Source organism: Camelus dromedarius, chromosome 7, assembly GCF_036321535.1.
Source record: "Camelus dromedarius isolate mCamDro1 chromosome 7, mCamDro1.pat, whole genome shotgun sequence".
In the NCBI taxonomy this organism is placed as follows: domain Eukaryota; kingdom Metazoa; phylum Chordata; class Mammalia; order Artiodactyla; family Camelidae; genus Camelus; species Camelus dromedarius.
In genome coordinates, this window is record NC_087442.1 from 41,758,997 (window position 1) to 41,771,172 (window position 12,176).

The following is a 12,176-nucleotide window of genomic DNA, read 5'->3' on the forward strand; positions in this document are numbered from 1 at the left end:
AGGTCCCTGATGGTGGTGTTCAAGTATGTTTAGTATCTGAAGCCAAGTTGCCTGGAATTTAAGTTTTCCCTTTTACCTCCTAATCTGTGAAATTCTCTCTCATAGACAATAAGCATTGAGAGGGCAGCCATCTTACCTTATTGTTCACCACCCTCCCCAGGACCCAGCACAGTGCCTGGCACCCAGCAAGCACTCAGCAAACCTTAATTATGAAAGAAGAATGGTCTTGGGAACAAAGGAAGTGATAACAGTCTTGACAGAGAGTAGATGCTCTTAGTACATTTTATTTCCTATACTCTTTTCCTACTGTTCAGAAACTGCCCTCCCCTTCAGCTGTGGTCCACTTTGCTCCCTATGCATTAGAAGCACCTGCGAAGCTTTAGAAAAATAATCATGGCCCACTCCACGGAAGTTCTGGTTTAGTTACCTAGTACAGCAACTAGGACATAGTTGTGGGCCATAAACTAGGAAGGAAGGAGTGATGGAAGGAAAGGAGGAAAGAGGACAGAATGACAGAAAGACAGACGGTCTGTTCATTTGTACCATAAGCTGTCTTTATAATAAACTTATATTCAATTTTAGTAAGTGCAAATAATTCGCTACTCTAATTGCCATTGATTATACTATGTATATTATGTTCCTTCCTCTTTTAAGCAGCATTTTAAAAAAACACAAATACATTCATACATTGATTGTAGGATGTATCCTGATTTAAAAAATAATAATAAAATGCAGAAGGGGATGGATAGGGCATCTCTAGAATCTAGGAAATGCAGGTCAAATCCCCATAAAAGCTACGGGTTTTAAATCGCTTGCTCTTGGTAGAAGTCCCCTGGTCCTTTGTCCTTTCTGATAAAGAAGTTACATTGTTCTTATGCAGATTTTTGCTCAAGATTCTGATTATTTGTTAACCACCTTTTCTCTGTCTAGTTAAAGTTCTTGCCTTCCTAAAATATACGGGCTATATTTTCAAAGAATCTGTACTTGAGAGAGAGAATGTGTGTGGGGCAGGGGAGAGGAAGGCAAGAGTGTATTTCCTGTGTGGAAACCATCATTTGAAAAAACAGGAACTGCAGCTCTATACATAGAGGCCATGTGGATCCAAAGCAAAACATTGCCCTTGGATTTGAGGTTGCCCTTGCTGCTAAGTTGTCTGGAAGGCAGTTTTAAGAGGTACCATCTCCAAAGGCCAATACCTCCACATGCTTTTGCTTTTAAAGGTTAAATTGCCTTGGGTAGGGCTTAGTTTGCTGTGTTTAAAAGTTCATCTAGTCAGGAAATTGTAAATATAAAGTTACATTTCCCTGTCACTTATCATTCTGCAGCTCATTAAATTTCAACTAATTGCATCTTCAGAATTCAGGATCTTAATGTTTCTCAGCCTCACTACCAGACTGAAATCTTAACACCCAGGTCGTTAGAGTTTTATTTACGTATCCTAGGCTATCAAAAGATCTTCGTTTGAAAATGGGCAATTCCTGGTTAATGGATGTGACTTAAAAGTTTGAAAGGTAAATATTTCAAGTAAATCTAACTCATTTTAGCCGTCATTCTAATTGCTTGTGGCATTTTCCTTAATAACATCTTCTGATGGCAAAATGTCAATGTTAATAGTGCCAGGAAACTAGATTTGATAAATGTCTAGCATACCAAGAAAAAGTTAACACTTAAAGTGGGCCCGATTCTTCAGGTGCTAAATTGGACTCTGAGCTTCCATCAAACCATGATGGGAAAAGTCTGGCTTTGTTGATTGTAAGCTAACGTGGTCACTTTTCTTCCAAACCCTTTGAAGACCGGAAAGAGAAAACCAGCACCATTCAAATGAATAACTTCTGGGAGGAGGAAGTAGCTCTTAGGGAAGCATAACCGAAGAGAAGAAAGCTAATCCTGGGACATTTGTTTTATGTAACCATCCTGTCGATAAACCATCATCACTTTGCTGGCGAATAAAAATAGTGCACATCTGAAAATCAGTTATACCGCAGAGTTCCTTGGGAACTCATTTTACCTGTTTTGGTTATAATCCACGTGTAAGAGAAGCGTTAATTTTTTTTTTTTTAATGACGCATGCTTCTTCTGTGCTTCTTTGATTTTTAAGCATTTCAGTGAATAAAAGGAAAAGAGAATACCCATAGACTATTAAACAGACATTGATTTCACTCAGACTTGCCATGCTGTTGACACCTTTCCTTGTTCGTCTTTTAAACTGATGTTGGGATGTACCAAACCCAAGGTATACGGCTGCTGTCCAGTAGAAATGTAATGCAAGCCACTTGGGTAATTTTAAATTTTCTAGAAGGCACATTAAAAATATAAAAAGAAACAGGTGAAATTAACTTTAATAACATAATTCCTTTAACCCAGTATATACAAAATGTTTTCCAACATGCAATCAATATTAAGAAAGTATTCAGATATTATATATTCTTTTCTTTGTACTAGGTCTTCACAGTTCAGTGTATATCTTAGACTTAGAGCACATCTCAGGTTGGACCAGCCACATCTCAAGTGCTCACTAGCCACGGGTGGATAGCAGCTGCTGAAGTGATCAGTGTGAGTCAGTTCCCATATAGGACTTCACTGTTGCAAACTGCAGCATTTCTTGTTTGCTTTCTGGGGATGTTTCTTACTGGTCAGGTTGTATACAAATGTCTACTTGTCAATTAAGTACATTTAATAATGTGGAAAGACAAATTGGTTCCTTGACCCACCTTTCAGTAGGGTGGTAACACTGGCAAGCATGTGGCAGTCTTCAGAGAGAACCCTTGGTGTGACCTTGAAGCTGACATTCTGACAACCTGGGAGGACACTGCTCTCTGGCGGGGCTTGTCTGGGGCAGCGGGCAGGCCTGCTCCTGCAGCAGTTTCAGTTTGTTAAATCCAGTTATCAGCGATGGTCAGTAGGTGAGAGGTGATAGTCAGAGGTGAGGAGATCAGAAAAGGGCTAGGAGAACAAGACCCTGAAACAAGAATCAAAGGACCCCCTAGGCTGGGGCCCCAGGACTCTATCCAAATGAGAGAAAAAATATTACTCTGGGTCATTATTAAAAGTCATTTTAAGTGTGCTGCTCTGTGTAGTTAAAATGTTTTCAAAGATCCTTGGGTTGGAGTGACGGCTTGCTGGATCTTTTTCAAGTTGGCTTTGCTGCTTGTTCCATTCTAAAAGCAACTAAATTATTTAGAGTTAAGTTGCAAGAAGGCAGGAATAATTTTCTTTGGCCGAAAAACATTATTTGTGTAATCGCTGGATACTCATTCAGACTCCGTGCCACACTCTCATTTTTCTTTACTCGCCTTGGCAAAACCAGCTGGTAGGGGAATGACAGGCACATGGAGGTGTTTATTTCTAAATTCATCACTCTCTTTCTTTGTCTTCCCTTTTCCTTAAACTTGGAATCGGAATATGTCTCATTTGAAGAACAACTTGGTTGCAGAAGTGACTACTGTTTCACTCAATGGTTGCATTATTTTTCTGCCCCAGTCTCCTCCAGGCAGCCCCGGGGACTCAGGCTTCCTGAGTGTTACAGCCTTGTGTCCCTGCGATGTCACCGGGAAGAAGTAGGGCCAAAGTGCAAACGATGGGCAGCGAGGCCCGGGCGCTGATTGTCCCTGAAAGGATAACAACCCGGCCTCCAGTGGGGACATTGCTATACGTTACACTCCACCACTGAAATTGTTTTTCTTTTGCAGCTGAGCTTTTGAGAAACCCTTGGGAATTGCCCTGGGTTGAGCTGGATATTAGTGAAATTAATTCTCTTCTGTTCAGGAGAAAGGCGCTGGTGGGTCATGCTAATTGCTTCAGGCAGAGAGAACTCCTGGCTGTGTTGGAGTTTGTAATAGAAGAATGATAAGTAAGGCGGCCAGGAAAGGAAGTGTGGAAGGCTGTTTTGTAGGAGTTTCATTGATTTAGCATCTGTAGGGAAACCTTCTTTTTTTTAAAAAAAAAAAAGAAAAAGAATTTTTTTTTTTTGATTAGTGAACAGGAGAACATTCAAGACGAAGACAGATAGCGGCCAACTGGGAACGCTGTGCAGCCTGGAATAGCTTAGGCTGCTGTTCAATCATTTCCCCAAACAGGAAACCACAAAATGTTAGAGATTAAGGTCACTAGATCATTGGGAAAAGAGCATAACTTTGTCTGCAAAGTATTATGATGGATTGTAAATGGGCCAAAATATAAGCATAAATCTTTCGTCTAAAAATGCAACAACAAAAATCTAGACTTCTCACAAAAGCTCAGTTTGCTTTCCTGTTGTACAGAGAGACCAGAGCCTCCTTCTGCTGCGTTTCTGTAATTTTCCAAATAAGTAGAAGAGTAATCAGGGAAATAAAGAGAAAGGCTTTGCGTTCTCTGTCAGCAGCACATGTCGTTTCGGTTTGGATTTTTTTAAAAAGTTTAAGTTTAGATCATGTGACTTATTTTCAGTCTTGTGCTTTTATACAGGCGACAATGAAAATATAACAAAATGGACACATATACATTTCTGCCCCAAATCCCTTCTTTCAAGTGTTCGATTGTATAGTCACCATTAAAAGCACAAATGTCTTTTTTTTTTTCCCTTTTGAGTAGCATGTGGCAGGCTCCCCCTAACTTGAAGTCAAAATCTGAGTTCAGAGGGTGTGAGATCTTCTTAGTTGAGTCTGAGGTAAACCGGCCTACAGGTGTCTGTAGCTGACACGGTTGGTTGCTTTATATGTGCCTGGAAAATATTTATTCTACAGAAGCAGCCGCTGTGTAAAATAAGGGTTAATCATCATCTGATTCTGTTGACTAGGTCTTCCCTAGGGGGACATTTTCTTGCTGAGAGAGTTAAATCCATGAAAAAACTGCTGATTTATATGCATCCAGAAGGTGAAAAGTTTGATTTGAAATGTTAAAATGACTAGAGTTTAGAAAGATTTAAGTGAAACTGACTTTTTAACCCCTCTTTTGAAGGAAAACTTAGAGAATGAAAGAGTAAACTTGCCTCTGATTATTCACCGTTTTGGAAAGTTAAAAAAAAAAATCTGGAGCACTAGGAGGGTAGAAGTTACGTGTTTTTATATCTGTTCTCTTGATGCCCAGTCCTTAGTTTCTCCATAAATATTTACTGTTGAGTAAATAGAAATTTTATATGAGCAGGTTAAACAAACAAAACACATTCCACATTTAAGTGAGCACGCTCTCTTTTCTCCAACGCGGACAAAAAGCCACCTCCCTTGCATTTCAGATGGAAGTGAAACTTATCTTCCTGTGGATCCAGGAAGGAAGTGAAATAAATGAGTAGAGTTGGATTGAGACCTATTGATCTTCCTTTTCTACCCATGACAAAGACACGGATACAGAGAAATATGTTTCTCTGCTAAGAAGAACAATAGCATAAGCACTGAATAAATGACAACTGCCCTTGCACCTCCTGGCCAGCGGGGAATGGAGGGGCACGGGGAAGAACACTCAGGAAGGGCTGTGTCTTAGAGGGACAGTCACTGCACAGCCCTAGCTCCTTGTGGCCAAGTGGAAATACAGGCCTGGCGTGATCAGGTCTCCCTATCTTTAAATGCTGGCATCTAATTACAAACACAGCAGTATGTGGACTAGATGAATATACCCTACACGCTAAATGCAGGCCCTACGCAGCCAATGTAAAACTTTTGCACTCCACTATAGAAATTTATTTTTCAGATTATTCTTAATAAAGAGTAATAAAACCATCAATAAAACCCTGCCCGTCAGGTTACAGGATCCTTTTACATCCCATACCCCATTTGGACCTCCCAAGAACTCTAGGATGTGGCTATTCCTCATCATATGAGACAAAATTAAGGCTCAGAGTGAGCAGACGACGTCCCTAAGGTCATCCAGTAGCACAGACCTTGGGAGGCTGAGCCAGGGCTGGAGCTCAGGGCTCCGATCTGCAAGTGTCATGCTACTTTTATAAGCCCCTGCCATTTGTTTTGTCAAGTTGATGACCTAGTGCAGTTGTGTGAGAATTCTAACTCTTACATCCTAAATCACAGCTGTAATCCTCAGGTAACAGCTCATTTGGAAATTGTGGAGTTATTTGAATAGCTATGTTGAACCATTCAAATGTGGTGATAATACTGATCACTAGCATTAATTAAATGTTTACTATGTGCCTGAGATGCAGAGTTTCACGTGCATTATGTTATGTAATTCTCCCAATGATCCTCTTTCCCATATGTTTCTCTTCTACCCATTTTACAGATGAGAAAACTGGGCTTTAGACAGGCTGAGTAACTTAATCAAGACAGTCTTGCTAGTAAGTGCAGAGCTAGGTTTAAACCCAGCCTGTGCTCTTAACTGTAAACATGTATCTTTCATTCCAAAGGGTCATGCCTACATTTAAGTTTGCTCCTTGAATGTGTTATTGCAAATAGAGAATAAATCGCATCTTCAGTGTGTTCTTTGGGGTCGGAGGGGTGGGTAGTGACTTAGGCAGTGAGACAGAGTGGAAGAAGGGTTAGAAGCACACACTTTGGACTCAGGCAGATCTGAACTTGGATTTCTGTCACCAGTTGGCTCCCCTCCCTGCACCTCTGCCCCCTTGTTCCTAAAATGGGATAAATAATACCTGCCTTCTGGGGGTGTTATGAAATCATGGATGTAAAATGCTTAGCACAGCTCCTGCAACACAGGAGGAGTGAAAGGGCTCTACTGTTACTCCAAAGTGTCCTTTTAAAAGCTATACCCTTGACCATACTTTTCTAGCATTTAAGGATGGGGCGAAATTCTTTGTGATCTTTGAATCCCAGGCTTCAAAACTGAAAGTTCCTTTAAAGGAGGAATTTTTAGATTTATGGCTCTGACTACCAAAAAAAAAACTGCTGAGACACCGTTCCCAATGTGTGTAAAATTAGTTACAAAAGGCATGTTATTTCTTGCATTTGAGTACCTAGAGTTCAGATTTACCCTGGCTGGATTTCTTCTTACTGTCAGCCTTTGTCTGGAGAGAGTGAGATTGCAATCAAGTGTTTGACACAGAAAGACCATCTGCATATTCTGAAGGTTTATTTTAGAAGAAGTGCTTTGTTGAGTCATTCTTCCAAGTCATTATCAAATTATCAACCTACTTGAAAAGGAGGAGGACTGACACTCACCTAACTTCTCTAATTTGTGTCTGGCACTGTGCTTAGAACCCTGTTCACATTTTCTCATTAATTCTCACTACAGCGGGATGTAAGTCTTGCATCTGCATGTCCAGAAAAGGGAACCAAAGCTCATGGAAGTTAAGCCATGTGCTCAGGGATTCCCAATTACTGCCTGCTGGGGCATGTGAGGTACTGGTCTGATGGTGTGTGAGTTTGGATTTCATGCTTTTGGCAACAGAAGCAACTATGATTACTTAAAGCATGAGAGGAACCGATCAGAAGACATGATAGGTCCCAGAATTCATGAACAAACCAAAGAACTGGAGTGAGGAAAGATAGGGGCCAGGGAGACTCCGGGGATTTAGGTAGTAAAACTAATGAGCAGAGTCATTGGGAACGCTGTGTCACTCTGTCCACAATTGAAATTCCAGAGAAAGAGTATTTGAGTGCCGTAGCTTAGGCCACATACTCATCCTGTACATAGAGGAGGAAGGACACTGATTGACATCCTCCACTAGCTGGGGCTGTATCCGTTGAGGGAGTAGAAATACAGTTACCAGGGGAAGGGCAAGTGGACCTGGGCAAGCCAAACCGGCAGACCATCACTAGACAGCATTACGAGAGCCTTTAAAGAACACAACTGACTGAACCTTGTAAGTGTCAGTACGCCTTGCGGGGCATCAGGCACTGTGCAGGGGCTGCGGGGTGGGGCGAGGGCTGAGAGCGCTCTGTTCTCCGGGTGCTGCTGCCCTCCCACAGCTGCTTGATCCCAGCCACTCCCTGCAGCAGAAGTGAGGCGTCTGTCACCAGCTGAATAATGCCCTTGCACCCATCCTGGTCCACAGAACCAAAGTGAGAAATGACTGAGAGATGTCCCCCGAGCTGGACAAACAGACCGATGTTGTTTCTGAACTGGAGATGTGAACTATATCTCAGAGTCCACCAGCTCTCTGTTTCCCGAGGCTTTGAGTAACTGTAAACATTTAGCTGTGGGAAATCAGTAAATGCTTGTTGGTTTGCAGGAGTTTAGCTCCTTTCTTAAGGTGTTCTAGGAAGAAGTTTGGAAGCCTGGGATCTAGGAGGCATTCTGGCACCTTACTATGCCGCAGTTTCCTTCACAGAGAAGTGGAGGCGGGCCTTGTAACACTTCTCGTCCTCACCCTGTGAAGCTATATGAGAATAAAGCCGTAGGTACATAAAAGCACTTTGTAAAGTAAAGAACATAATAAAAATGCTTTTCTCATCTTTTCCTTTAGAAAAAAAAAGAGAGGATGCTCGTAATCCTAATCACCTAGTGCCATCTCCTGTAAATGCTTGAACTCTGGAATGAGTTTTTAAGATCATCTATGATTGAACTAAAGTTACACTGTTTACCGAGTTGTCATAAAAAAAAAAAATTGAAAGCTGGTAATACTTGAGTTAATACAAATTATTCCTCTATAAAGACTTATCTTTTGCCACATTAAGGTGCCCAACCTCTTCGCGTTATTGTTTGTTTTATTATTTTTTCGTTATAGAAGCAGCCTAACCACATACACCTAACTAACCTAGAAAATAGTCAAAACACATCACCCATACTTTGACTACCTTAACTGCTAGTATTCTGGTGTACTCTTTTCCCAAGTTTGAAGCATCTTTTTGAAATGCAGTAATTATAGAACATGCACAGTGGAATCATAGATTTTCATTGATGTTTTTAATAAGTATTTTTCCACATCTTTGCATCACCATCAGTTTTAACAAACTAACCAGTCAGACCTCTAAGTAGTAAAAGGAAAGAAAATTCTCTAAAAAAAGTACCTCTACTCTTTACTGAGGCCTCACAGCTGACCCGAAAGGAAAGTGAGGACACGGGGTGTTCAGGGGTGCTCCCTGTGTTACTGGGAACCAGCTCCATCTGGCACTTTCTCTGCCCCTTGGTTTGTTAGTGTCACTCCTGACAAGGGAAGTGTAGCGAAAAGCTGCATTCATTTCTGTCTCCTCCTCTCTGTCTTTAGACCTTGTTACTTAAAATACCAGCAAGTCTCAAGGGAAGGTTTGCCCCAGACTGTCCCAGTTTTAGCCTGAAGGTCCTGCATCCTGAGCAACTCCTCCACCCAGGGCAAACTGGGATAGTGGGTCACCCGACCAGGAAGACGTGGGTGAGTGTGTGTAGATCCTTCATAAGAGACCAATCAGTTGATGCTTAGGCCTTGTCCTGGAACTTCTCTGACGCTCAGGATGTGGGTGGTTATCTCGTACCCTTTGGCTTCAGGACCACCCACCCCTGCGCTACACTCACCTGTCTTCTCCACTCACTGTCACTGGATCCTGGGATATCTTGTCCACTCAGCCTTGGAGGCATCTAAATGGGGTATTCCTGTGGGAGCTGATGAGAGTAAATGTGACATTTAGATAAATATAGAAGCTCCGGGGTTCTTACATTTAATGCTAGCAGGCTTAAATGTCAGCTCTGAAATCACTTCACTTGATCATTAACCTGATTTGTTTTTTGTTGCATTTGACTTGTGTGCCCTTGAGAAGTTAAAAATGTTTTCCCCTCTTTGCAAACGAAGGATTTCCATTTGCCCCCCAAAGTAGATCTTCTGCACATTATATGTACAAAATAATGCAGTCCAGCCCTTCGCTGCCTCATTCTGGAGGGTTAGTACTTTTGTGTATGCTGAGTCTTGAGAAACCAAGGAGACAGCTCAGGGATGGGCTTCGTTTCGATCCAGTTCAACAAACATGTACCCTAATGCTGTACGTATGTATCAGCCTGTTTTTGCTGTAACAGCTGGATTTTGCTGTAACAGCTGGATTTTGCTATCATCTCTCCAAGATGAAAAACTCAAATGATAGTAAGGTAGCAAGATACAGTCAGAAAGATGCAAACTTCATAGTGGCCACACAGAGGAAAAACAGCTAGATACACTTGTGTGTGTGCTAATCACCATCTTCTCATTGAATTCTAGAAGAAGAATTGCTTTATAGACAATTATCTTTGTTAATCAGCTATAATCAGCCCTTCCTAGAATGGTGAGGTAGTTAAGCCTTGTTTGCTGGTACAGATCATATATAATTGTTTCCATACTATTGGCAAAAGAGCCGTAGGAGATTTGCATGGAACCTAAGTACTCAAGGTCTTTGAGGCAATTTCTTTGTATAAACAATGCAAATTTTTATTGCTATAGTTGAGTTGAGTTTTTTTTTAGCAGGCTTTAAATCTATCAAGATTGTGGTAGGGGGAGGGGTGGTAGTCTGCTTAGGAGAGTGGAGGTGGTGATGGTGACTGAGTAACATGAAAGACTCTTGTTCCTATAGAGGAGGCCCAGGGTTCTTTCATCTTAGGTTGAATCCTGGCCCACTGCTGCTTGAGGATTTGGAGTGTGTAAAAGTCCTGGGCTTTTTAATTATGTGTAAGCCTTTTAAGAACCCTATACCAGGAGGGCAGAGATGAAAACATATGCAGTGAAACATTTTATATCCAATTTGAGGATTCAACCAAAGGTCTTCACTTGAGCCAAACCAGAGCTTCCCAATAGATCAAAGGTAGCATGGAGTCTAAGAAAATCTCTTTGTTGGACAATATCTTTTGAGAATCAGTATTGTGTTGATTGCAAAAAATAGCCAAGGAAGAGCAGAAAACAGAGGGGAACATTACTCAGATTTCCACCACCAAAATTAATCAACTATATTCATTTTTTTAAAGTTTCATTCTATGTATGTAAGTAAGCATATCAATTTTATACATTCATAATGGTGATATATATTTGGCATTCAGCTTTCACACTCAACATGATGAGATAAGCATTTTCCACGTTGCTTTGTAGTTTAGTCAAACATTTTAAATGGTTTTGCAATATCCCATAGAATTTCTGTGCCATGGTTATTTAACCACTCACTAATATGAAACTGTTAGACTGTGTTCAAGTTTGTTATTATAAAGATTTAATGAATTTTTAAAAATTTCTTTGGGCTTGTTTGCATAGAGTTTAGTCCACAAACTGGGATTTCTGGGACAAAGAGTCTCAACATTTCAAAGTCTTTGCATTAAAAATTGGCCATTGCTTTCCTGAAGAGTGGCGCCATTTTACGCTGTCACCAGTAGCTTCACAGCGGCATCAGCATTGGGTTTTACCTGAATTCTTTTTCAAGCTAATTGAAAGTTATTTGGGAGGAAAAGATAAGAGTTGCCCCAGAGTTTCTCATACAACTTGGCTAAAAAAAAATCTATTTGAGGCATTTGAAGGACATTCCTCATTGTTGACAAGTGGCTATCATATTTAAGACAAGAAGGAAGTGGCATGGCAGACATTGTGGTTGCCTTCAATAAGTAACAGATCTGAGGCACCTGCATCTATCTGTCTGCCTCAGAAAATTATAGTTGCCACTGAAATGTAGGAGGGGAAAGTAATACGGATTAGCAACCATGAGAGAGAATGTCCAGCTTGCCAGCTGCCGCAGTGCCTGAAAGTGAAGTTAATGAAATGCAGGCTTTATGAAAATCCTAGGGTGTAGTATTCCTTAGTTCCACTGAAATGTAACCTTCTTCCTTAACATAGCTGTACATCCAAGTAAAACCTGTATCACTGGGTAATGCAACCAAATGCTTTTGCAACCAAGAGAGATATGTGCATATTCCTATAAAGAATCAAACTTTTGGAAGAATGCAATGGTTGAGGCAAGGCTTGAGTTTTTTCAGGTTGTTGTTGTGTGTAGCCAACTGTAAGAAAATGACCTCACTGATCTGCTGGGCTGGCCTCTCTGAGCTGTGTTATCAAGAAGCTCATGTTCCCTTTTCTCTCTAGTTTGCACTATCTGTACCTTCACTGACTGGCTTCACCAGCTGACTCCTGCATTTGCCCATGGCTCAATTTCATTACAGGTTCTAATCTACAATGGCCAACTAGACATCATTGTGGCAGCTCCCCTGACAGAGCGCTCCTTGATGGCCATGGACTGGAAAGGATCCCAGGATTACAAGAAGGCAGAAAGAAAAGTTTGGAAGGTCTTTAAATCTGATCATGATGTGGCTGGTTATGTACGGCAAGTGGGTGACTTCTGTCAGGTATGAAAATGCTTCTGGGCATGCAGGTTGTGGGAATG

At 41.2% G+C, this 12,176-nt stretch overlaps 1 protein-coding gene across 3 annotated transcripts in view; it reads left to right on the plus strand.

Moving 5' to 3' along the window:
• CPVL (carboxypeptidase vitellogenic like) overlaps positions 1-12,176 on the plus strand; it is a 105,792-nt gene that overhangs the window by 69,246 nt on the left and 24,370 nt on the right. For all 3 annotated transcript variants that reach the window (XM_010988030.3, XM_010988028.3, XM_010988029.3), the window contains exon 12: positions 11,956-12,138. In XM_010988030.3, coding sequence (XP_010986332.3) covers positions 11,956-12,138 — 183 coding nt within the window. The remainder of the gene's footprint in view (positions 1-11,955; positions 12,139-12,176) is intronic.